Raw genomic sequence first — 26,923 nt, forward strand, 5'->3', positions numbered from 1 at the left:
TCCTGCAGTGTACAATGTCTATGAAGTCCTTTTCTACCCGGCGGGCTAATGCCCTCGAGCATTAGCTCTAGGCTAATATTAGAATGCTAATGCCCTCGAGCTTGATCATTCAGCAGTCTCGCAGTTTGCTCCATAGACGAGATTCATTAAAGGACCCAAATCACTCAAGTATTTGGGTCACCTATATCAACTATCAATATTTACATCTTTAGAGTGAGGACTAAAGGTCTTGCGATCCTATTCAATGAGTCGCATCGTCAATACATGCTTTTACAAAATTGCAAACTGACTTGATTCGCTCTTTACAGCAAATGCCTTCTCGACCTGGCATTCTCTTCCAATTGTCTCTGGTCTTGCGGTTTTACGCAATTGATTCAGTCTTGGTAAATCTCTGGTGAAACACATTCACCTTTAAGAACCATCGTAACATTCAGTACAAGAAATTCAAGTGATATTCAACTATAACTCAAGGTACGAGAGTACGTTTCGTACAAAGTGGGATACAAATTTGCAACCTTGATTTATCTGGACGTACCATTGTGAAGGTCTCTGAGGCACTACGAACTCAAATTAAACTCCTTCCACGACATTAAGGATACCTGTCACCTTATGTGGGACGAAAATTTACAACCTTCGTTGACCTGAACAAATCAGTCTCGTAAATTTATTTAGTGTTACGTAAATTTATGATTCACAGATGTGTCGTCTACCTGAAGGTCCAAACGGCAATTCGTAGGCAGTTGGTACTCCCGAAATTGTTTTCTGCTGGACACTAACACTTGTTTGCAACTAGACACGTTTACTCTCTTCGGAGGATGTAAACCGACTGAAGACGATCGAACCATATCTCCCCACATGGACTTACTTTGTAGAAACATAAAATATAAACATTATTCGGAAAAGTTTCTTCTGTAACAATTTCTTGCACCCCATAATTTTCTTAATGGCCCATCATACAGAGTCGGGCTATAGGTATCGATCGATTTACGCGCATCCCATTTAAGTATGAATAAGTAATTCTACAATTGTAGAATCTGTCAATCATTTTTCTCCGCCAAGAAATTTCTTGCAACGTTTTATCGAAATATTATTTGAAAATATGATGTTTTTGGAGAGCTAAGGAAAACAGAGGGTGCATAAGTAACTCGAAGATCAGTTACGTTTGAGTTCACACACGCGATGGTTGAATTGAACGGTTGTAACAAACTTTGTGTCTTTCTTTTATCGGTGATAGGACTTTGGCCGTACGGAAACAAAAATATTCGACTCTTTAAAAATATTGTTATCGGCATTAACGTTTGGCTTTGTATACTTGTACAGGTATCGTTTATCAACTTTATTTAATTTATTAACTAATACATTCATAAAATTTTTCTGCTGAAATGGAGTAAGGCAAACATATTTACATTAGTATCCGAATGTTTATTTCATTTTTTTTTTAATGTTAACTAAAATAACTGAAGTGTTACAACTATTTCAAAGACAAGAATTAAGAATTTTTATAAGATAAATCAAAACTTATGTATTTCTCAGACCATTAATATCATGAAGCGGTGTCTGAATTGATAATAGATTTATGAAAATTAATAGAAAAAATATATATAAGAGTATAATAATAGGAAATGATTCATTTTTATTATAATTATAGAATAAAGAGATCACTAGTCCAAGTTTAATTGTTTTTGGATAATGTAGCGGTACATAGGTAAGATGACGTTTAAAATAACTTAACAAAAATTTAGAAGAACCAGTATTTAGTGATCACTATATTACGCAGAAATATTTACATGTCAGTAAAATAGTAACAAATGACTATTATTAAACAATCAAATTTGTTATTTATACATTAACGGAATTACTTACCTTACTTATCATTGAGCAGATAAATCTGTATGTATGTCCTTCGTATATCCATACTTTTAGATAATTCGAAACTGAGGTAAACAATCATTTTCATCACAGTACCAACGATTTTTGTTTCCCATTTGACACCAATACGTCGTGCAACGATGTCACATAATTTGTATTTGAATTTTGTATTCAGCTGAAGTAACAATTGAGAATATAATCGAATTATATAGGTTCTAGACCTTACCACTATGAAAATGACGTTGTCTCGTGTGTTAAGGAACTTGACGCTTATGACTGTGTCTATGGGTTCACTTGTTAAATATCACACAGTTTGGTATCAAGCTAATACAGTAAGTTACAAAATGTTGCAGTTATTTACAGATATAACAATCATTATAAAATGCAGGTAAAAGGACTTATAGATCGAATTAAATTCCATTTCCAAACAAATAACGATGAAATACTTCTAATTATGCAGAAATACAACTATTTGGGAAAGCAGCTGTCAACACTTTTTGCTTGTAAATAAAATTTGCAAAGTTCGTAACTTTGAAAGTACACAAATGATCGTGCCGTGCATCTTACAGCATCTATTTCCTTGGTGGGGGGCACAATGATGTTATGTCATTTATCACCTATCATTTTGGATAACATTGCACCCCTCAATGAATCTCGTCGAATAAAGTATCCAATAGACACGGAAGCTTTTTACGATCAAGAGAAACATCCTATTCCCGATACTTTCATTTACTTTTTATGGATAGCAATACTTGGAGCTATATATGTTGCTACAGAATCACTAATGATTATGATCTGCTTGCATGCTGCAAGCTTATTTGAAGTTACTAGGTAATGTTATGTGATCAATTAATCACTTAAACGTAATTCAAATTAAGTATGTGTATATTATTTATGTATGCAATATTCCATTTACACTGAAACATAGATTTTTGAAACAGTTGAAAATTATTCTAAAGAAATGAGTAATTGTAAGAATTCCTCCAACAAGGATGTACTTCCGAGTATCGAATAAGAAGACTTTGTTCATATCTGAATTGGTTGTATACCACCATTGTCGAGTATTATACTATTTACCTAATCGAGATTTTTACTATCATTTTCAGTTATTATTTCCGAACAGCTATTTCCATCGAAGTAACTGACACTCGTACTGCACTCAAACATACGAGTGATAAGCATATGAGTTACTTAATTAAAAGTGTGATCATGCATAACGAAACCATTCAGTGAGTATATTTTCATACCTATGTTAACAAATTCTAACATTTTTATTAAGATCCATAATTTACAGAAAACTTAATTTACATGGAATAAGCAGAGTTTTAATTTTATATATTCAAAATATTTTCATTTCAAATTGCACCTTGCAATTTATATAGTTTTTACATGAACAGCGTACACTACTATTTCAGTTCATTTCTTAAACTTGTAATTGTGCTTCATTTATTCGATGCTATTGGTTTTGAAGGTTTTGCAGTCAGTTTGATGCCTACTTTAAGTTATCGTATACTCCTCTGGTAATACTAGGGGTGACTTCTATTAGCATAAATTTATATGCTGTAAGTAATATTTGTGTGTGTTATCTTATAACGTAATGTTGTAGAAATATGAATTATAAAATTACTAAGTTTCATTGTTCATTTCAGTTGTCTCAGTCGTTGATCCATTCCGTAAATATCGGAGAAATACTATTGTACTTACTGTTAGTCATAGGCGAAATACAGTACATGTTTATGGTCAATTTTATAATTCAGTATGTGGTGGACGGTGCTGCTAATATTTCTATGATTATGTACATCTCTAGACGTTTTGTATATACAGAATTTTTCACTGCAATTTATTAGATAATCGGTAGAAAATAATTGGATCTATATCGTTCTTGCATCTTTTGTCATCTATTTTATCAATGCTAACTTGTACTGTAGGACCCTTTAATACATTCCGTGCCGGAACATGTTTTCATGCACGCCCCTCACTTTATGATTATATAGTTTTATTACAGATACATAGTTCACATTCTATGGAATGGTACAATGGCTACAATTATCAAGAGAAGGTTGCAGAGTTTAAGATCCATAAGATAACAATTTTATAAATTTGAATGTCAGGAAATTGTTTTAGCAAACGCTTGGTTGAACATTTACGACGTTCTGCAAAGAAAATTCTAAATGACACCAATGAAAAATTTAGCGTGAAACATGTAAATAATAGGGTGGCCCTTATTTCGCGATTTCCGATTCTTTGTGGTCTCATCAAAGTTTCAGCATGATGGAATGGCAGAAATCGAATTGAAATATATTTATTTAGTATATAGGACTGTAAACGTTATATTTACTATACATATACTTTCCGTAAATTTTGACAAATTTTATGCCCAGATTGGGCGTGTATGTATAAATGAAAGTCAGGCTAATATAACTTAAATTCTACTAAAGATTTTATTCGGAGCGATTCGTGCCTTCAGGTACTGGATAGTGGAATGGTCTATTTGGTCGTTGAAGGAAGTTAGGAACGATTGATGTAATAAGAAATACTAACAGATATATTTCGTCAAATATTTACAGTTATTCAGACTTCAAGATAATGTAGCAAATTCTCGTATTTTTCTTGTAAAATACCGGTCGCGCTATTGAAGAAATAAATTTACATAATACGCTAATTTTTCAAGAAATCCTTACCCAAATATTTATTTCGACACGTCCGAAAATGTGTTTTACATCACATTTAATGAGTTTTAATACTATGATACGCAATTGTGCGTGGAAAAGAAATTGAATTTTCTAAATAGAAAGAATTTATTGTTGGAGTCAATTTTTCTGAGGAAAGTACTATTGCGGACCGTCGCAGCACTTTTTACACTCGGCCGATAAATTGGGGGAGTTTTTCTATTGGAGACATGTACGGAATCAAAACCAAGTTGAGACACCTAAGAGTTTATCGAGAGAATTATATCCAGTGCCGAACGCCTGATTCTAACAGTGCAAATCCGTTCGCATTATTTGCAACGCGAATAATACAGAAACATTCAGATCGACCTTGTTGAGTAATTCGGGAAAAGTTAAACGGTGCCTGTACGATGAAGTTCATAAATCTATCGAAAACAACCACAAGATGACGACAGGCACAATGTATGGGCTGAGCGACACTTCAGTTACCCAATATGATCATGAACTATACTTGTACAATTTTACTATCAAACAGCAAGATAGCAGTACCACACGGCCGTGTCCACCTCCTCACAAAGGCATTTGAGTACAATCAAAGAGCAGCGGCAGGGCATTTTCCTAGTAAAGAACCATTCCGAAGTAATATTTTCCGATTTTTATGAAACTTGGATATAATGTAGTTCTCGAAGAAATATTCGACACGTATATTTTTTTTGCTGCCATCATTCATGTTACTGGGATGAAAATAGCCCTCAAAGTGGGGGGAGAGTCACGTTTTGTGGAATATCTCGGGAACCAGTAGAGCTAGAGGGATGGTTTACATTGCAAAGTTGTGTATTTTTTATTGCGGAATCCAACTGTGTAAATGGATTTTAAAAAATCGCATTTGTTTAAATAATATATTAAAATATGACACTTTTTTGTTAATTTTTCTATTTAAAAGTTGTTGTATCTTCTCGTAATTTTTTATGTGAAAAGTATACTAGTAAGTATAAAATATGGATAAAATGGAATTTTTATTTTTACATTGTAAATCTAGTTAACGAAATTACATTTTTATCGTACCTTTGCGGGACGCGGCCTCGAATGTATATGTTACTGTGAAAGACCGAAATCTGGTGAATGTCGATATTCACATAGTCGCTTGGTGTATGTCCGAAATATTTGCTAAATACCCTTATTTCTGACATTCACCGGTGAATGTCAACATTCTCCAATTTCGGTCTTTCACGGTAACATATACATATAATCAAGTATGTAAAGAGCTTCTACATCTTTACTGGTAACTGTATTACAGTCAACTTGAAAGTACATTTTACTACAATCAAAATTTCTTGCTTGACAACTACGCTGTATACGTCCACAAAAGAGAATTCTATAATCTTATTTCAGCAATGCCATAGTTCGGTTTGAACTTGTGACTCCTTGGTTTGAAACGCGTATGAGTCCAGGGTAAATAGCTGGTTTGTCTATGTTACCAGACCGATTTGGCCTCCAGATCGCGTACCGTTTTCGCTGAATAGTTAAGAGAGATCCTCTTTGGTACGCTTCTAGATGTAAAGTGCCGAAATTAATTCTTACGTCGACCTCCTTCGATGTGTATCGAAAGGGGATCGATAAAGAATATTTTGTTTATAACTATTTTTAAAAAATTCATTTATAAGTACTAATACAATCAAATCTATAAGAAAATTCATTAAGCCTTTCCTTACGGCAGTCCGCTCCGTTGGAGGGACGCCACTGAACGGGTCACCGCGCCGCGAAGTGTGCACTTTGCTCGTCAGTAGTCTTCGATATTCGGACTAACGTTTTTCAACGCCACTTTGTGATTGTCTTGTATGTATACTTTTTTGCCTGTAGGCGGCACCCGTAATGAAACGGTTAACTTTTGAACAAATTGTATACAGCTCACTACACAATGAGTTGCCCAGCAGTCACAATCTCAGGCAGCTCAAACGCAACATTATATGTATACCAAGAAAACCGAATGCAAACATTATTATTACAGTGCAAAAAATTATATTGTAATATCAAATATTCACTAGTATTTCGAGAATAAAAGACCACGGGTATCTGGCGGTAACCTGAAATCGTGCAAATTTGAAACCATCAGCTCAATTTTCGGGTTCCTGTGATCCAGTCATGCTGAAACTTTGACACTATCATTTTTTTACCAAGTGTGAGAATTTTAGGGCATGGAACCATGAAAAAGTCGAAAAAAATTGAGCTCTATACTTAAGAGCCACCCTAATGCGTAACGATACTGGCACGAAAAGTGTTAAATGGATTTTCACTAATTCGTTTAAACATAATATTATAAGTAATCTGATAAATTATTATTTTTATTTTAATTTGAAAAATTCGACAAGGTTTACCATAGATATCATTTGAAATGATCCGTTTGGAATTTTAATTTGTCACAGTCGAATGACTACATAGGTATTCATTGATATTCACAGATACAATACTACCTGGTATGAAACATCTATAGCCTGGCAGAAATTATTACAGATGGTTATACTACAAAGCAACCAAGGTTTTACTTTCACATTTTCTAATATTGCTGAAGCATCACTGCAAGGTTTTTCGGTGGTGCGATATCAATTCTGTTAAAAAAATAATTAGTTCTATTAAAGTAATATTTTAATTGAAATCTTTATATTTCAGCTTTTTCAAACATCGATGTCCTACTTTACGGTGTTGATGTCTTTGTCATAGTGCTTGTCTAATTGCACAGTTATGATTCTGTAGGGAAGCCGATTCCCTCATGTTGTATAATAGAGCGTTATATGATTTTTCATCATAAAATAAGATGTTAAAATTGTAAATTAATAAATTAATATCTAATAATATGCTTTTAAATGAATTATTTTCTGGTAAGAACATCAAATTAGAAGGTTAAAATTGATCAATTCTTCTAAGATTGTATAATTTCATCGCAATGTAATGAAGTTACATATATGTAGGAATTAAATCAAAGGTTTTAACAAAACACACAAAACAATTTATTTTTAACAAACGAAATTAACACGGATAACAACAAAACTTTTAATTAACTGTTTTTAACGAAATTAATACACTCAAACGCTATTTCTAATTGTTCTCGACAACTTCCTCGTATTTCTATTCGTTCTCGACAACTTTCTCGAAACGTCTTTCGCCTCTGAAATTCGCCCAGAGATTGCCGTTTTTTTCTCCGCGTTTCTTTGTCTCGCTATCAATTTTTAAACATATCGATAACTCTCGAACACAACATTCACAACTATTAGGTGTACAAATGAATAATCCAAATTATTTTAAGCTGTTATAAAATTAATGCATTTGGTGAGATATCAAGGGCGTGCTTTACTATGAGTTGTTAGAACCAGGTGAAACAGTTACTGCAGATTGCTACCAGCGACAATTAATTTGCTTGAGTCAAGCATTGGAAAGAAAACGACCGTATACTGGCAAAGGAGAACGACCAGTGAAACTGTTGCACGACAACGCGAGGCCACATATTGCTTCCAATACAAAAGATGTCATAATGAGTCTTGGATGGGATGTTTTACAGCATCCGGCATATTCACCGGACACTGCTCCGTCAGATTATCACCTATTCCGGTCGATGCAACACGCCTTATCTGATATGCACTTCCAATCAGTGGACGAGATCCGAAAATGCCTTGACGACTTCATCGCGTCTAAAGACGTAATATTCTTCCGAGATGAAATTCATCAGCTACCAGAAAGATGGCTTAAAGTTATAGAAAGAAATGGCGACTACTTTGATTGAACAATTCAATTTAGTAACTTTTAAAATAAATCTTGAATGAAGCAGAAAAATTGGATTATTCATTTGTATACCTAATATTTACAATCAATTCTCTCAAACATAATATTCACAACTATTTACAAATAATTCCACACTCCACATATAAAACCCACTGCAAGGTGCGAAGTACTATAAACTTTAGGCGTAGGCTTAATGTTTACAAATGGAGTAGTCCTCATAACATCAGAGTTACACGCAAGTAAGTAATGTATCGACTATCGGTTTGAATGCTAATGACAACTTAGTCCGACATTGGTCTTTTCGTAAAGTTCGATACAAATGTTAAAGATTGAATATCACAATTAATATATTTAAGAACGAATCATTTTTTTGAAATAGTAAAGTATGTAATATATTTAATTTCCATCAGGCTGATTTTACAGAATAATTAAGAAATTACCGAAAATAACTTTTTTATTTGGGTACAACAAAAGGAAAATCTATTTATATGCACATTCGTAATTTTGCGGAGAGTTTACTATTACATATTCGGAGTGCTCTTACGCCCAAACACAACTGATTAAATTTAGCTATCGTCTATAAATTCCAAACTCAAATTTCATTTAGGTATTGCATACAGGCAGTCAGATATTCATTAGGGGAATAGATGAGATAATATTTGTTAAAAATAAGTGTTGCTACAACAACAAATTCCCCTGAAAAAAAATTAATTCTGAGAACAAGAGTTGATAATATATCGTGTCTGAAATTTTATACGACAGTGTACTTTGAACGAATCGATTTAAAAAAGATGCATTCAAAAACGAATAACGCTAAGACGTGTTGTAAGTGTGCCCGAAACGATAGACACTTTATATTCTGAGTTGCATCCGAAACGAATGACTTCTTATGTTATTCTGAATTGTTTCAGAAATGATTGACTTGTTGGTAAATTCTGACGATACGTTCTCGTTTTGACTGGTTTTTATTAGTAACATTGATTTTGCGATTAATATGCCCCTTGACGTTGTGGCTCCTCTCCCTTGCGCCCTTAGCGCGGTTTTTTGAAAGAGGGCGAGAAAAACACCGTTGAATACGTTAGAACCTGGCAGGTCTGCAATACCGGGGTTTTTCCCTCCAGATGAGGTACACGTTGTCCAAAAAATACCGCTATGTAGGGACTGAAGACCCTTCGGGAAAAACCTCGTTTATGACGGAAATACGTATTAAAGACAAAATGAAAATTAGAAATTCTAAAGGCTTTGTTCGAAAAAAGGTAAAACCATATTGCCGACAATGGCTAAATTCTGTCCTTCAAAAGTAGCTGTTCGACTTGGCCCCATAGTAAACTACCTACAAAATCTCGGTATATTGTGTACCGTCGCACGTTCGGAACACAGATATTAGGGCAAGGCCCGACATCTTAAGCGATGCGACGGTTCCGTCATGCAAATCCTCGAAATCTTTTTTCTACCACATGTACCTACCTGTAGAATAGTGTTATGGACCACAAAATGTGGTCTCCCTGAGGGTCCATGTTTTTAAGCTAGATATAGTGCACACGCAGACGAATAGGTAACGGTGGTCAGTTGATACTCCCAAATTTCGTCGAACTTATCCACATCAACGGCGAGAACGACAGAGTGTCGTCTCAAGCTCAGCAAGATGTCGACCAGAACGGGTAGCAGATGGGGCTTGAGTAAAAATAATAATTGAAGTACTTAATTGAACTGTTTGACATCGACTTACTAAAAAACTCGCGAAACTTAAGGACCGTCACTACATCAATAAGTTGTACTAGCAGCCTTGCCAGCAGATAGTCGAATTTTTGAACTTCTTGCTTTGTCTGTGACGAGTTGTTGGAGAAAGAAATCGTTTTTTCTTGCGAACTATGAATCTGCTGTAGGCAAACAAAGAAACGGGAAATTTCGACAGTACCTTAGTGATTATACTGATGCGCAAGACATGTTGTGGAAGGACACAACCGGTCCGCTTTGGCGTACTTTACGTACCTATGATCATGTGCCCCAGAAGCTCATATGGTGCATATTCCATATTCGTAAAAATGTCCTTTACGATATCAGCAAAAATCTTATCCCCAACCCCTGGGGGGAAAACCCCTCGAGACGCCCGAGGTTCGCTTATCGGGAAATGTAACGTGATCCGGGCTTAGTGTATCCGTAAGACAATACCAATGCAAATATAAAACTTCTTTATTTTTGACTTTGTGACGTATGCGTCACGAACCGTCAGCCGCGCTCCGTCAGCCGCGCTCTGTCAACCGCGCACCGTCAGCCGCGCACCGCGAGGTGGAGACCCCCCACCGAGACCCGATACATTTAATCACCGATCGATCGCGTGATCGATGAGTTGGCTCGGGGCTTCGGCCCGCTCCAAGGGAATAAAGTTTCCCCAGTCTGCGGACAGGCTCGGGCTGCGAAAGCCGGAGGTTGGCATCGGTGCGGAGGACAGGCCACGCACCGGGGCTGGCCGCGCTAACCCTCGGCACCTCCACCGGCCGTGGAGCGGCGGCAAGGCCCAGCTCCGTAGGAGTGGAGGACGCGAGTCAACGGTCCATCGACTTCTCTACCGTTGCGGCCAGGTCCGGGGTAGGTAAGTCGGGGTGGACACTGCGTCGGAGGTCAGGCCACGGCGCGGAGTCTGCCGGACCGCCGGGAAGTTGACTCCAGGAACACAATCTCGGTTTTAATAAGAGCAAGGCAAGGCCAGAAGTGGCCACTTACCCTGTGTTCTTTACTTTCCTTCCCTCCTCCCCTTCGCGATCGCGCACCGGCCCGTAGTACAAGTACCGGGAAGCCTGCGAACGCGTTCCTCCGCCCGAACCGCGAACTCCGCGAGGCGTTCCCCCGACCGACCGAACCGCGAAAGCCGTGTCGGACTTAGTTGTAAGATAGAATGTAAGGATAGGATCGCGTAGTATATAAGTGCGTAGTATATAAGTGCGTAGTATGTAAGATTATATATTGTAAGCGTTAGTTTGTAAGACCCGCGCCTCCACCACCGCCATATTATAACACCGATTCTATTAACACCGTCTCATATATTATAGAAACCGAAGACTCCACCTGCGCCCCCGGCGGACCCAAATGATAATAAATTATAGTCAATTGGTAAACTCTGTGTTCTCTTTTACCCGCGACCAGTCCCCTTCCTTTCGCGATCGGCCCCCTCGCGTTAACCCTGGCGCGCTGAAGCGTCCGGCACAAGGGGGTCTGTAAGCCGCGTACGCCACCGCGTTGCCTAGCAACGCGGGTGGAGGAAACGGCTACGTTACAACTTTTTCGTTATCAAACGTTTACCAATTAATTCTTGACATTTTTCCAATTAAAATGCGACTAAACACGATATAACTTGGACAATATTTACTGGTTTAATTGACGATAAAAGTTTCTAACGCAGTGAAGGGGATAGCGAGTGAAGAAGAGACACTGCGGCCGTGGCAGTCGGCAAAGATCAAAAGTCTGTTCGATTGTTTGCAATACTTGAGCATTGTTAACTTTTTTATTTTTCATTTCATTTTTTTATACAACTTTCTCCATCATATTTGTGACATTTTTCTAACTAAAATGAGACCAAACACGACGTAATTTGACTTATATTTACTTGCAATATCTTATTGGAGTAAAGCCATCGATGTACGCGCAACATTTTAAATTACAAGTAAATAAATCCCGAAGTACTTCGTGTTTGGTGTCATTTTAATGAGAAACATGTTACAAATATGATGGAAAAAATTTAAAAACAAATAAAAATCGAAAATAAAAAAGTTTTATTCTTGCATTAGGAGTGTCCTTCTAGTAGGTCATTGTTTGTTTACGTTCGGTCTCCTTCGCTCGAAATTTAGTACCTTTACGATATACGCAAACGGCCATCGTGTTATTTTTCTCTTCTGTCTTTTTCTACGTTCGGCAAAACATCAATCAATGTAGGACCTGTACGATATACGCAAAACCTCAGAACCGAAAGATTTGCGTATATAGAATATTCACTGTATTTCGTCTCAAAATTCCAGGAGGCTCTGTGCAGCTCCAGAATGCTTTCTAATCATCAGTTTGTAATTTCTATGGTCTGAGGGACGCAAGATCTGGAAAACTCTAGTGTGGGGTTATGCTTGAAAGGAAAATGCTCAACCAATCGCAGTATGAACTTCTAAAATACGGTGGTAAGCTGGAAAAAAATAGTCTCAGCGCTTTTGCTTGACCGGGGACAGTCAATCGACGTCAGGTACCTTTTCCGGTTCAGAAATTTTACACGAGTTGATCCAAATTCTCCTTAGCGGAAATGCACATTGGGATTAAAGTTGGATGAGTTGACGGAGATCCCCTCAATTGACATGGTTTCAGTGCGTATCCAGCTGAACTTTGGTTTTGGACGATGGGAAATTCAGGATCTCTTCGGTAAACTCTATCCAGCAGTATGCAGTTGTGAAAATCCGTAATCATGTATATGCTGAAAGTAAGTATATCACACAGACCGTGGAGGGAGGAAACCATCAATCTGATCCTTCCCCTAATGTTCCAGGTTAGGGTACTGACGATAAAATTCGGAGAAACCTCAGCACGGAATCTCTAATGTATTAGGCCAGACACCAATTTTGTCATTAACGAGATCTGTCTTCCAAAATTCACCAAAGCACACACTGGAATTAGCTGAACGGCAAGCTGTGGACATATGAACGAGCAAGGCCCGCATGTACCGCCCGTCATGACTTCCTGCGAGAGATGGCGCTTTGTAGCGCAGCACATGCTGTGTTCGTGAAGGCATCATGGATCACTGTGTGATGCTTCTTGAAACACTGTTGATATTGCTTAGGTGAGGAACGACTTTTAGTAGAATGCTTATCTATGCAACTCAGGCACTATTTGAATGACAAGGTGGAGCTTTATTGTCATAGGAGACTATTTGGCGAACAGATCGCAGAGTATTGGAGGCAACCTATGAGTTAGCGTGTAGTAGACTGCTCCAGGTATCGGACTGCACTATGAAAGGCCTACGGTCCCAGTTCATCTCGCCCCAGAATGATCATGCAACATTGTTTTGAATTATTTTAGTCGTTATTCAACTGAAGATTAATACAAGGGATTCCTATTAAATAATTACACTGTGCCAGCGCAAAGACACTTGTTCATGACTACATTCAGTTTTTTTCGCTTAACCCCGCCACTCCTGCGCTTGGATATGCACTAGTCTCGTGCTCCAATTAGTCGAAGTTTTCCGTTAATTATTAAAAAACTAAGTTTCGGACTTCATTTTCGCAAAGAAAAAGTTGTTAAAAATCATCTTAACTACAACACTTTTACGGGAGTTACACTATCTCTACGATATGCTGTATACAGATTTCTGGGATATCGTATGAACGAAAGAAAATTTCTTGGAAAACTCATTTGAAACTGTGACTTCTAATTCTTTACATATAATGATGTCGATTTGTAGTCTATTGAAAGTTAAAGTTATGACTATTACAGTAATTATTCAATAAAAGCAAGTTTTTTAGGACTGAACTTTTGCTTGTAATGTACAATAGATGTTCTACAATGTTTAATGTTTGGCCGAACGTAGAAAAGGACAACGCGGCAATACTATTGTAAAAATAAAACTCTTTTGCTTTTCATTTTTTTGTGGCACTTTCCTGATTAAAATGTAAAAAAAGACGATGTAATTCGGTACATTTTTTGTAATTCCAAATGGGTACGCTTAGATTGTGGACTATACTCCAACAAGTCATTATAAGTAAATATGATCCAAAATATGACCCAGACAAACATATACGATTGGTGTCACTTTAAAATTCGATAACAAACAAAAAAAAAAAATTCTAGGATTGCAATAGTATCAGTTTACGTTTTTCAATGGGGGAGACTCCCAGCGTCTCAAACAGCCTTTCCAGTAATGATGCGGATAATATTTTGACGACGAGTGACTATTAATATACTTTTCAGGGTATAAACATAATCATTAAGTCGTATGCGAGATCTTCTTGTATTGCTTTGGATCTCCTGATATAAAACAACCGATCATAATATCTGAGCGCGAGTTAAGTGACTGAATAGTCGATTGGTTTTAAAATAAATTTATGGTACTTTGAATTGAATAGGTTTCTTTTAATTTTTTTTCCGTTCGTACAGGTCACAGGTTCTACTTATTGTAAGAGTTAATACCATATATTTTCGTGTTGTTGGCGTTCGGGCGAATCCAAATAATTGTTTATTTTGTCGAGATCATCAGCATCTGGGTTTCCAAAAATGTACTTAATTACTGTACCTAATCCATTTATTAATCCTCTTTTAACCCTTTCGTTTGGGGGTGCAATTTGTTGTAGATTTTGATAAATTTCGTTACACAAGGATTCGGTTTGCATGAATAAACTTGAATTTCTGAGCTCCTCCTGCCCAGATAATATGGTGTATCTGATAAGAATTTTGTTGCAAGTATGTTTAAGGGACGTTATATTTATGTAAAAATGTAGATAGTGATAATTTTCCATAATCCTTCCGGTTCCACGGTGATAGTTATAATGTGTTGCATCTGGATACTCTTCGCGAGTATAATTGAGATCATCAGGATCAATATTATTTTCATCCTCGCGGCGTTGCTGTCCGTGTATATGGCAGTCTAATGAGGGGCCTTGTTGTCTCTCTACGAGTAACCTCTGATAGCGGGGGGCGGTTTTATCACGTTGTTGTTGATGCGTTTTAACGAACATTTCCCTACTTTCCAACGTTTTATCCGAATTGTTAGGTAGACGCCGCTGTTCTAGTTGTTTTTGGTATAATTTTTCATACAACGGTAAAATTTCATTCTTTCTAATTTCGTTATATTTTTCAACGGTATTGCTATCGGGATCTATAATATGTTTATGTAATTCCTCATAGGGACCGTACAAGAGAGTAAATGGGGCGTAATTTGTTGAAGAGTGCATACTTTGGTTATATATTAGAATAGCTGTAGTCATGTGCTTTTTGGTTGTTTCCCTCAGATTTTGATCTATTAATATACTCAATTTTTCCTTTAAAGTAGAGTGTAATCTTTCTATGGGTCCATTTGACGTATGTCTGTTAATAGTGGTTTGATGATAGTCAATTTTACGAATCCTGCAAAATTCCTTAAATACGATCGAATTAAATTCGCTACCGCTATCTGTAGTAATTTTATCGGGAAAATTATGATGCGAAGAAAAATGTCGTAACTTATTTAATATAGTGGTGGCATTTCAGTCAGGCAAATGATAAGCTTGAGCGTATTTAGAGAAAATATCAATAATGGTAAGAAATTTTTCCTTATTGCAATGAAAAATGTCCATGTGTATATGTTGAAGCGGTCTTTTGGCAATTATAGGTCCGTAAGTTTCTGTCTCGTAAGGTCTTCTTTCATAGTAATACTCAAGACATGTCTCGCATTGATTTATGTAATTTTTAATAATTCTATCCATATTAAGTGTATACAGTTTTGTCTTAAAATGCGCTATTGTTTTTTGTATTCCATTATGGGTTTGGTTATGGTATTTTTCAAGTTTTTTCACAAAGCTATTTCGATTGACTGAAGGTGTGCAGGTATTTGTCCTAATCAACTTTGATTTCTCGTTGAAATGTTCCTTTAATATCTTGTAAGCGGTAACTCCTAATTTTTCATTTGCAAAGTAAATGCCATATTGCTTATCTGGTTTTACATTTTCATTAAGAAATTTAAGCAATTGCGTTTCTGCGTTTTGCTTATTAACTTTTACTATATATTTTATCTTGAGTTTATATTTATTCGTTTTTCCCTTGTTTAATTAATTATTGTTGTGGGCGTCGACTACTATAGTCATTAGCCCGATGAATATTCTTATCTGATATGGGAGAAAACCGGATCCTCTTCAGCAGTATGGACTGTTGCATCATCGAGCATTTCATCCATTTCTTCGATAGTGAGAGAAGTGTCGTCCGACGCTTGAGGTAACATCGATAACGCGTCGTCCTGCTCGGATTGTTTGATGTTTATTTCTATCCGACTTAAAGTGTCGGCCACATTATTTTCGCAACCCTTTTTGTATTTCACCTCGTAATCGTACTCTTCTAACTTGATCCTCCAACGGATTAGTCGAGAGTTAGGCGTTTTTAAAGACCAGAGCCAAGTAAGCGGTTTGTGATCAGTTTCAATAATGAACTTTCTTCCATAAATGTACGGTCGAAAATGTCCACATGCTTCTACTATGGCTAGTAGCTCCTTTTCTATTGTAGAGTAATTTTGTTCGGCTGTATTCAGCGTCCTTGAATAGTATGATATGGGGTGTCCCTCCTGCGATAAGACAGCTCCGGTCGCGACGCTCGTTGCGTCTGAAGTGATGTGAAACTGTTTTTCAAAATCGGGATATTTTAATATGGGTGCGTTGGTGATTAATTCTTTACATTTATTAAATGATTCGATGAAATCTTTATTCTCGCAATCGATTTTTTCTCCCTTCTTGAATACTTTCGTGAGAGGTTTGGTTATTTTTGCATAATCTCTAATAAACTTCCGGTAGTAGCCGGTGAGTCCTAGAAATGCTTTAACCTCCTTTTGCGTAGTTGGTAAGAGATACTTTGTTATGGCAACAATTTTGTCTGGATTCGGTCTAATTCCATGAGGTGTGATAATATGTAATAAAAACGGCACTTCTTTTCGTAAAAATTCACTTTTATCTAGTTGTATTTTTAAACCGTACGTTCTTAATTCATCAAATATGAGCTTTAGATGCTGTAAATGTTCCTGCAATGATTTTGAAAATACTACAATATCATTTATGTAAAAAAAAACAGAATTTGTGCAGATACTTCATAAGAATTTTGTCCATCATCCTCTGGAATGATGGGGGGGGGGCATTCTTCAACCCAAAGGGTATTCGAGAATACTCATAATGACCATTTTCCACTGTAAAAGCTGTCTTCTCTATAGAATTTTCGTGTACAGGAATCTGATGAAAGCCTTGAGCTAAATCCAATGTACTAAAATAAGTACATTTACCCAGATTTTCTAAGATGTCATCCATCCAGTGAATATTTATCTTCAATAGTTTTGCCGTTGAACTTACGATAATCGATCACCATTCTCCATTTTTTCCTTCCACTTGCATCACTTTTTTTTGGTACAATCCAAACTGACGAAGAATAAGGCGAATTACTAGGACGAATTATTTCGTCGTTTAGTAGTTTTCTTATTTGTTCTTGTATCTCCTGTTTTAAATGGTATGGGTAGCGAAAACTTTTGACGTAAATTGGATATTCATCTTTTGTCCGGATACTGTGGCTAACTACACTAGTACCTGATAATTTCTCATTCTCATTATAAAAACAGTCTTTATATCGATGGTACAGACTTGTAATCTTATCCCTTTCCTCGCTGTTCATGTGACTTGTGCTTATCTGTGTTATTATTTCTCGATGATGATTCATTCCAGCTGTCTTGCATTTGTCCGGTATATTATTTAAATAGTTTATTTCGAACTTCGTCGTACTAAATATTTGAGTTTTATAGTTTATATTCGCTTCTAATTTTTGCAAATCTTTGTTTCCAATTAGGCAATCGTAAGTGGAATGCCACTGCGCTATAAGAAAAGTGATAGGTGTTTCGTCTCCTAATTCACGTAAAATCGGAAAAGTGAGTGCACGTGTACCCTTTGTTATTTCATGCACTGATTTTATTTCGAAATTATATGGAAAAATATACTCGGAAAATAGGCGATAGGCTATTTCGGGATTAATAATTGATGAAGACGCTTCTGAATCAATAAGAATTTTAAGCGGCGGGTCAGTCGTGATAATGTGTGGAAGTTCAGGCGAATTTCCAATCGAATTTAGGTTTACTACGTTTCTTGGTTTACATCGGGATCCAGTGGAAAATTTTCGTGATCAACTTCTTTCTGAATTTCTAAATTTTGTTGCTGTTCTTTCTGATGATGAAGTTCCTCTGCTACGAAGTTTGGGGGGCCAATGCTTTTGAAGAAATTATTTGATCTCGCTGTAAAATTATTGCTTGGACGTATAAAATTGTTATTGGGTCTATTAAAGTTACTACTCGGTCTATTAGTATTTCTTGTACTAATCGACATAGATGTAGGCTGAGGGTTTTGATTCCTAGGTTGATTATTATTTGGTCTATAATTATTACTGTTTTCAAAGGTTATTGGTGCAAATGGTTTCTGTGCAATAGCTGCACGTTGTTGAAACGGGTTCATGTTTCCAGAGGTTCCGTGTGTAAATAGATTAGTATTCCTCGAAATTCCTGCTGTATCAAATATATTCGTTTTGGGTTTATTTTCGCGTTGTCTCATGATGGTAAGAAAGACTGCTTGTTGCTCGTGGTTATCGTATTTTCTACATTTTGTTAGGCAATCCTCGATATCAGTCAATTCAAAATGCGTCAGATGTGAATGGTACGGCTGTTTAATTCCATCAATAAATACATTTTTCGCAATATTATCATAAAAGTTACCTTTCATAGCAATTATATTATTATCCTGATTATTTAGTTGTACATGCTCTTTTAGCTTGTTCAAACGAATTTTGACTTCATCAGCGTATTGTTCATACGTTTGATTGGTTTGCTGATAACAAGTACTGAGTCGGTTAAATAATAATTCTTCCGAGCTAGGGTCGCCTTATCTATTAATTAACACTTTATTGACCGGTCGTTTTTGAGGCTGCCAGTCACTAAGTACCGGCTGAGTCGCGCGCGCACTTACTCTCAGTACCGGCTAAATTTTCGCTATTCATTGTGTTGTGCTTATTCCTTTTGTTTCAAAGGAATGTAATTTTATTAATATTTATACGTTATTTTGCATTTATTTTATATAATAAAGGGCCGTATAAACTAACATTCATAAAATAAATTCAAGGTAACAGTAATTCAATTTTTCGACAAGCATTAGCAATCAAAAAGCCGATTAATAGGCTAGCGGTAGATAAAGTGTTAAGAGTGTCTTACATTGGGGCCAGTCTATGTGTTTATTAACAACTACCAAATCAAGTGCCTCTCCGCGTAGTTTCGATTTGATAAGAGCATACAACGACTCGTTGATCGCATTATCGTTTGTTATAAGATTTTCAGTGAATTTATCACACGTTTGAATAAAATGAGACAGAAGACTTGTCCCTCCTTTGTACATTGGGATCGCGTCGCGCCATACAGATAATCTCATTTTAAATTGATCAAATGTTAATTAAGCCATTATTTCACTTACACTTATTTATAATCGGTCAAAGTTAATGTACGTGATCAATAGTATTGGATAAGGGTAAAATTGGGGATATGATATATGTATATACGTATAGATAGGAAATTTCAAAGACTTACTCTTCTATGCCAGTGCCGAAAGATGGCCTGATCGTATTGACACTGCGACAATGGGGTTGAAACACCAGCTGCTTCCTCGTCAGTGATTTTCGTCACACAATTGAAGAAGAATCCGGATTCGACAGTCTCGCAGTATCCTATCCGCAACGCCAGTTAAGTGACTGGATAGTCGATGGATTTAAAATAAATTCACAGTACTTGAATTGAATACGTTTCTTTAATTTTTTTCTCTGTTCGTACAGGTCACAGATTCTACTTACAATTAGTGAGCTCTGATTTTAATTACAATGATAGTTCGTGTTTGAATATGTTTGAATCGCGTTATTAATACTGATACGTTTTGAGCGATTGTTACACGTGATCGTGACATTAGCGTTTTGTTCCGTGTTATAAGTCGTTCGATTTGTGTTATAGGTCATTTCGTTTTTTTCCGTGTTATAAACGTGTCTTGTGAAAGATATGGTTAGATTATGTCGTTTTTCGTAAAGGTAACCGTCAACATCACCTCTGAATTGATGATTTGGAAGGGGATGTGTTTGTTGATTGGTCGTGATTATTGAAGAGTTACCGTCCTCGTACAAGTAATGGTCACCCCAGGAAATAGTTGGGACCAAGGGGTGACGCACGAGGGATTCCGCGATTTGGGAAAAACCCATAACAGGTAATAAAATGACGAAACACTTTGACCCTGACTACGATGATTAAAAATAACGGAATTGGAAATTAACATGCTGGTCCCAAGCAATAAATTTGGGTTGTCGCCACGAAAGTATTTTTTCTTAACGAAAAATGATCAATGGCTTCCTAAACTGATTGCCGTTACGGTCAGTTCGAAATTCTCGGTCTATTGCCTTGTAAAATATGAAAAATAGCTGCATCGCACTCTAAGGCGATGCAACACTGGCCGATGTCGTATCACAAGGCCATATGCCTTCCGAATTTTTGAAAAACCAATTACAGTTAAACAAACCGGTATAACTCTATCAAACAAAAGATACATGGCCTCTTGTAGAATATCATCCTATTGATACTCTTTTTTTTTTTTTTTTGTTTGAGGAAGACAGAAATCCTATTACGGACACCTGGGAAGACAGCCCAGGTAGTGTGGAAAGACTCACGCTTCTGGCGCCCCTAGAAGAGGGATGGTTTCGGCGCATACCCACTAAAACTGTCTCCCGCCCCCGCCGCAAGGGCGGAGGTTGGCGGCAACCCACCAGGCTTCCTTACCGGATGGGCATAGTAGACCAGGTCTAGGCCATCGCTCGCAGTTGTGGAAGAAAGACTTCCCCCTCCCCCCGCCCCCACCCCTCGCGTATGTGTTCCATGTGTGGGGAATGGATGCTCTCAACCAAAGGGTTTTGGTCCTAGGGGCTGCGTCAAGATCTAGGGGAGGCTCCCGGGCAAAATGCGCTGACCTCCAGCTGACCTTGCAACGCCCCCTCGGCACCGCCCCCCGGTGGGCTCGAACATACGGCAAAAAACCGCGACCTCTCCCCACCATTTCCCACCTAAGTGTCATAATATGTTTTCCTATGCTTAATTCTAATTCATCGCACTTTCTAATTATCTGTTTTGTTCTCGCGTTTCGAAAATTTCGGCTCCCGGCCCCCACCCTCGCACCCACCCCCCTCTCCCAACAAGAAAGTTGCCTTCTTAGTATATCCTGTCACCTCTGTATATCCTACGCTATTTCCGACATCTGATTTTCCGCTCATGTTTAAATTTCCACGCACCGCTTTCCATCGCGTTTTCGCGTTGTTTCCCCTTCCTTTGCGCCCTTTTAACCCTTTGTGTTATCGCCGCTTACCGATTTTCCCCGCATTTCCTATTACGCCCCAGTCTTCTTCCACAACGCTACATGAGCCCATTGCTCTCGGTAAAAATTTCTCCTTCCTCTCGCCTGTCGATTCCACTCGGTCCCCGTTGTCTCACCCTAATGGTGCCATGACCAGGCTGACGACTGGGTTCCTTGCTGAATCAACAGTTGATCGGAAGGGTGCTCGATTCGATTTGATCTCTCTCCCTCCTCTCCCCTGCTCCGTCGGTCTCCGATTTGTGCCCCCTAATGGTGCTATGACCAGGCTGACACCGGTTTCCTCCCTTGCGGGTTTGAGTCGTTTGATCGGTCGTGTCTATATTTGTTTCTCTGCTTCTTCCACTCCTGCTCTTCCTCTTCTCCCTCTCGCTGTCCTCTCGCTTCTTCCCCTCCTCTTGCCGTTTGAAAAGCGCACCATGCCTCCGACGTCTTGCTTGTTGCTGCATCCTTTCGCTTCACCCTTTAGGGCCGCTCTCCAAGTGCTTGCAGCGTTCCTTCCTTCGCCATGCTGGATATTCTCAATGCGGCCCCTTTTCTCCACCATCGTTGCGACTTCGGAGTTTCCAGAGTGCAGAAGCGTTTTCCGCAGTTCTTCCAACACTTTTCCGCCATTTTCCCGCTTTGCACTGTTCCTCCGCACTCGCGCACGTGGTCACGTATATTCCCTGTACCCGCAACACTCCTAGCACTCCACTGCACTCCCACAACACTTTCCTAACACTACACCGAATTAGTTGCCTATCTGTTAATTATTAATTATTTATTATTTATTTATTTATTTATTAATCTACTAATCACTTCACTATTTATAATAATTTATTCGTTAATTATTAATTAATTAATATTATTATTATTATTATTAATCTCATTCACTTCATTTATTTATTAATTAATTAATTACTTCCTTCTTTCACTTCGTTCCGTGTCGTCTCGCCTCTTCCTCTTCTCCTCCTCACTGTCTTCTTGCTTCAACCTATCCGCTTACCATTTGAAAAATGCGCCATGTCTCCGCCATCTTGCTTGTTGCCGCGTGCCTCCGCTTCACCTATAGGCTTCGTCCGTAAAGGCAGCTCTCCATGTGCTTGCGGCGATCTTTCCTCCGCCATCTTGCTTGTTGCCGCGTGCCTTCGCTTCGCCCTTAGGCTTCATCCTTAAGGGCCGCTCTCCATGCGCCTGCAGCGTCCCTTCCCCGGCCATGTTGGATGTTTGCGAACCGGCCTTTACGCTCTACGTTTTCCCTCGCGCGGAGATGCCCACGTGTTCGTACGATATATCGAAGCTGCTCGACCGACGCCATTATTTATTTACTATCAAATCACGAAAATACGAAAATAGCCAAAACTAATCACCACGTGCATTCAGTATGCTTCATTCGCCCTTTCCCGCACTCTAAATCCCTAGTGACATTTACATTATTAATTAATTTCTGCGACTTTCTCTCGCAACTTCGACATGTCGCACGACCACGTGTTCGCGCAAGTCCTTCTTAGAGGGCAACTTTCACCCTTAAATTGCACTATTTTCACTCGCGATATATAAAAATAATCGTATTTAAATCGCGCACATATTTATTTTATTCCGCGGTCGGCCCGAACACTCGTTTCCTCGCTTTCGATGCTTTCTCTCGCGTCGCGTGGAGGTCGCCATTACCGAAATTTCGATTTTTATTTATAGATTTATTATTTCACCACCGATTATTACAAAACTTCACCGCTCACTTCCCCCACGGTCTCCCCTCACTTCACAACATTATTTATCACACTTTAACCACTTTTTCCTATCAAAATTGAACTTTATCGCGGAGCGATCCCCGAACACGTGCGCTCGCCACGACAGCCAACCGTGCTTCATCCTATTGATACTCTGGCATTATCCAAAGTTGTTATTCTCAAAACATATGACGATAGCATATTTGAACATCTTGGAATAGACTAACACGAGTTGTAGCATATTGTATACAATTTTATGAAATCATTTCAAAGCGGTATCATCAAAAGAATTTTTTAACTACAAACGAATTGAATAAGGCACACAATCATATTATTAGTTGTACTCAAATCCAGCATTTTAACAAGGAAATTGATAATTTAAATTCAGGTAATCCTCTCTATCCACTAATCCACTCTACCGATTTCTTAAGAGTAGGTGGCAGGTTAAAACATACAAATTTAGCTTTTAGTCAAAAACATCCTATTCTTTTACCTCGCGCTCATCATGTTACAAAGTTGATCATACAAAATTATCATGTTCGAATGTTTCACAGCGGTATACAATCTACACTAAATGCGATTCGAGAAAAATGTTGGCTTGTCGGTTGTAAAAATATTACTCGGAATGTAATAATTTGTCAGAAAATCGAGTTATACAATCTACGACCTTCAAGATTGTCGAGGTTGTTTCTTGTGGCCCTTTATTTATAAAAGAACGAAAAATTCGAAATCAAAACAAAATTAAGATGTACGTTGCTGTATTTGTGCATTTTGTTACGAAAGCTGCATACTTACAACTTGTTAGTGATTTAACAACAGAAGCGTTCATAGCAAGTTCGAAATGATTTTTTGCACGTCGAGGTAAATCTCAACGTATTTATTCTAAGAATGCAACCAATTTCGCCGGAACAAAAAATGAATTGCACTAAAATAAAAAATTTGTAAGTTCAACAAATGTTAATGGTGAAATTATGAGTCGTTTAAAGTCTGAACTTTTCCCCTCCACGATCATCACGTTTTGAAGGTCTATAGGAGGCATTAGTTAAACCTTTTAAACACCATTTAATTCCAACAGTTAACAAACAATTGTCTACGCATAAACAATTAAATACGTATGTAATTGAAATTGTAGCGATATTAAATTCATGTTCTTTAACTCCTGCACACCTTTTAATATGCGCATCATTAGTGAGCGTGCCAGAGATTGATTTTCAGCAAGTTCTTAGCAATAGATTGTCTGTTTGGCAACACATACAAAAAGTCAAGAAATATTTTTGGATTCGCTGGCACAAAGAATATATTAATCAACTGAATATACGCGGCAAATGGAGGTCACACAGGGAACAACCGAAAGTTGGAGATCTTGTAATTATCATAGAAGATAACGTACCATTTTAACGGATAACGGTAAGAGAATAAAATGATGTATCGGGAGTTTCTTTATTTAAGAAGGTTCGCACGAAGCAACAACGTTACAAATTGTAATATAATGAAACGCGTAGTTTGGAGTTGGTAGGAAATGGGTGGAATTAGGATGGGAACTAGCAGAGACCAGCACGAGGGGATCGAACCCTGTGATTAATCGGACTGCTACTGCTGCCGAAGCTACTCGAACTAGGCTTTTTATGTTGCCCGATGGTGTCAGAAGAGAAGATAAAGGGAGATTAGTTATGATCTGTTATTGTCTGGAGATTGCGTGATGTAAATAGTAGTTCGCGGACTTAGATAGGGATGTACATTAAGTTGAGAAAGTGGTAAAAGTGTGGTAAATAATGTTGTGAAGTGAGGGGAAATCTCGGGGGAAGTGAGCGGTGAAATTTCTGTGAAAATCGGAAATGAAATAATGAAGTTATAAATAAAAAACGAAATTCCGGTTATGGCTACCCCCTCGCGACGCGAGGGAAAGCATAGGGTGCAAACCCATGAGAAGTCGAGAGCGAGGAAACGAGTGTTTGGGCCGACCGCGGAATAAAATAAATATGTGCGCGACTTAAATACGATTATTTTTATATATCGCGAGTGAAAATAGTGCAATTTAAGGGTGAAAGTTGCCCTCGAAGAAGGGCTTGCATGAACACGTGGTCGTGCGACATGTAGAAGTTGCGAGAGAAAGTCTCAAAATTAAATAAATTAAATAATGCAAATGTGGCATATTGCATGCACGCGGTAGTTAGCTTTTGAGTTTTTTTTTGTAATTTGACGGTGAATAGATCGGTCGAGCAAACTTTGATGTATCGAACGAACACGTGGGCATCTCCGCGCGAGGGAAAGCGCAGAGCGAAAAGGCCGGTTCGCAATATCCAACATGGCGGAGGAAGGAACGCTGCAAGCGCTTGGAGAGCGGTCCTAAAGGGTGAAGCGAAAGGATGCGGTAGCAAGCAAGGTGGCGGAGGCATGGCGCGCTTTTCAAACGGCAAGAGGAGGGGAAGAAGCAAGAAAACAGCGAGAGGGAGAAGAGGAAGAGCAGGAGTGGAAGAGGCGGAGAAACAAAATATAGACACGACCGATCAAACGACTCAAACCTGCAAGGGAGGAAACCGGTGTCAAAACGGGGACCGACGGAGCGGGGGAGAGGAGGGGGAAAGGTCAACTGTGTCAACTACTGTCCAGAGTACGAGAGAAAACTAGCGGCGCGGGAACGGGGCTAGAGGGACGAAAAGAGCATCGCAGTGGTTAGATTGTAACGTTGCCGCCTTTTGTCACACGCATTTTCGGCAATAACGCGCTATTTGTCGAGGCGCTTCGCCTAAGATATGGTCCTGTGCGCCATTGGCCATTCGCATTTCCCCGGAAAAAGTGGGATCTATACGCGACCCTAACCATGCAATCGCATCCGGTCCCAAATAGGAACGCGCGGCCCCGCTATCAATTAAAGCCCAGAGCGGATGTCCAGCGACCAGTAAGCGGACATAATAGCGGCGGTCAACATATCCCGGCGGAAAATCGCGGCGAAATTTAATTGATTCGCGAGCCATTCCGACCACCTGACTGTCCCCTGGTCCAACCGGCAAATTGGCCGTCCCATGGACAAAGTAGGGATCAGTGGAGGTGGTTACGGCCCTGTTCTCCAAAAGTGGAGGCGCGGTAATGCACTCGCGGAATCGGGACCTTCACCTCGCTTTCCCCTGGTCCAACCAGCCTTTTGGCCGTCACATAGACAAATTAGGGATCGGGAGGTGACCCCCTCCTCGGTCTCCCTAAGTGGAGGCGCGGGAGGAAGTTCCGTGGGATGAAGGACATCTTTTCCCGGTCCAACCAGCCCTCGGGCCGTCACATGCACAAAGTAGGGATCGGGGAGTGGCCTCTTCCCTCTCCTCCTCCAGTGGAGGAACGGAAAAAGGTCTCTTCAGATCGAAATCGTCACCTCTTTGCCCCCTGGTACAACCGAGTATACGTCCGTCACATGTACAAAGTAGGGGCTCGGAGGTGACCTCCTCCTTTGTCTCCTGGGGTGGAGGCGACGGAAGAGGTACCGCAGGATAAAAGTTATCCCCTCTCGGTCCCCTGGTCCAACCAGCCCTCGGGCCGTCACATAGACAAATTAGGGATCGAGAGGCAATCTCCGCCTTGGCCTCTTTAAGAGGAGGCGCCGGAAGAGGTTCCGCGTGATGAAGGCTATCCCCTCCTTGTCCCCTGGTCCAACCAGCCCTCGAACTGTCACATAGACAAATTAGGGACATGGTGGTAACCTCCTCCTTGGTCTCTGTAAGTGGAAGTGCCGGAAGAGGTTCCGCGGAACAACAATTATCACCTCCCTTTCCCCTGGTCCAACCAG

General features: G+C 38.8%; 2 protein-coding genes across 2 annotated transcripts in view; one reads left to right on the top strand and one right to left on the bottom strand.

Moving 5' to 3' along the window:
- The window catches only part of LOC143264095 (uncharacterized), a 61,334-nt gene that overhangs the window by 23,485 nt on the left and 10,926 nt on the right, over positions 1–26,923 (bottom strand). The window lies entirely within an intron of this gene.
- On the top strand, positions 1,111–7,334 carry LOC143264163 (uncharacterized). Its single transcript, XM_076530020.1, has 9 exons — positions 1,111–1,320; positions 2,082–2,201; positions 2,258–2,372; positions 2,439–2,700; positions 2,976–3,098; positions 3,341–3,431; positions 3,519–3,723; positions 6,998–7,130; positions 7,206–7,334. The coding sequence occupies exons 1-7, from the start codon at positions 1,180–1,182 to the stop codon at positions 3,714–3,716; spliced, it is 1,050 nt and encodes a 349-aa protein (XP_076386135.1). The 5' UTR covers positions 1,111–1,179; the 3' UTR covers positions 3,717–3,723; positions 6,998–7,130; positions 7,206–7,334.

Source organism: Megachile rotundata, chromosome 3, assembly GCF_050947335.1.
Source record: "Megachile rotundata isolate GNS110a chromosome 3, iyMegRotu1, whole genome shotgun sequence".
In the NCBI taxonomy this organism is placed as follows: domain Eukaryota; kingdom Metazoa; phylum Arthropoda; class Insecta; order Hymenoptera; family Megachilidae; genus Megachile; species Megachile rotundata.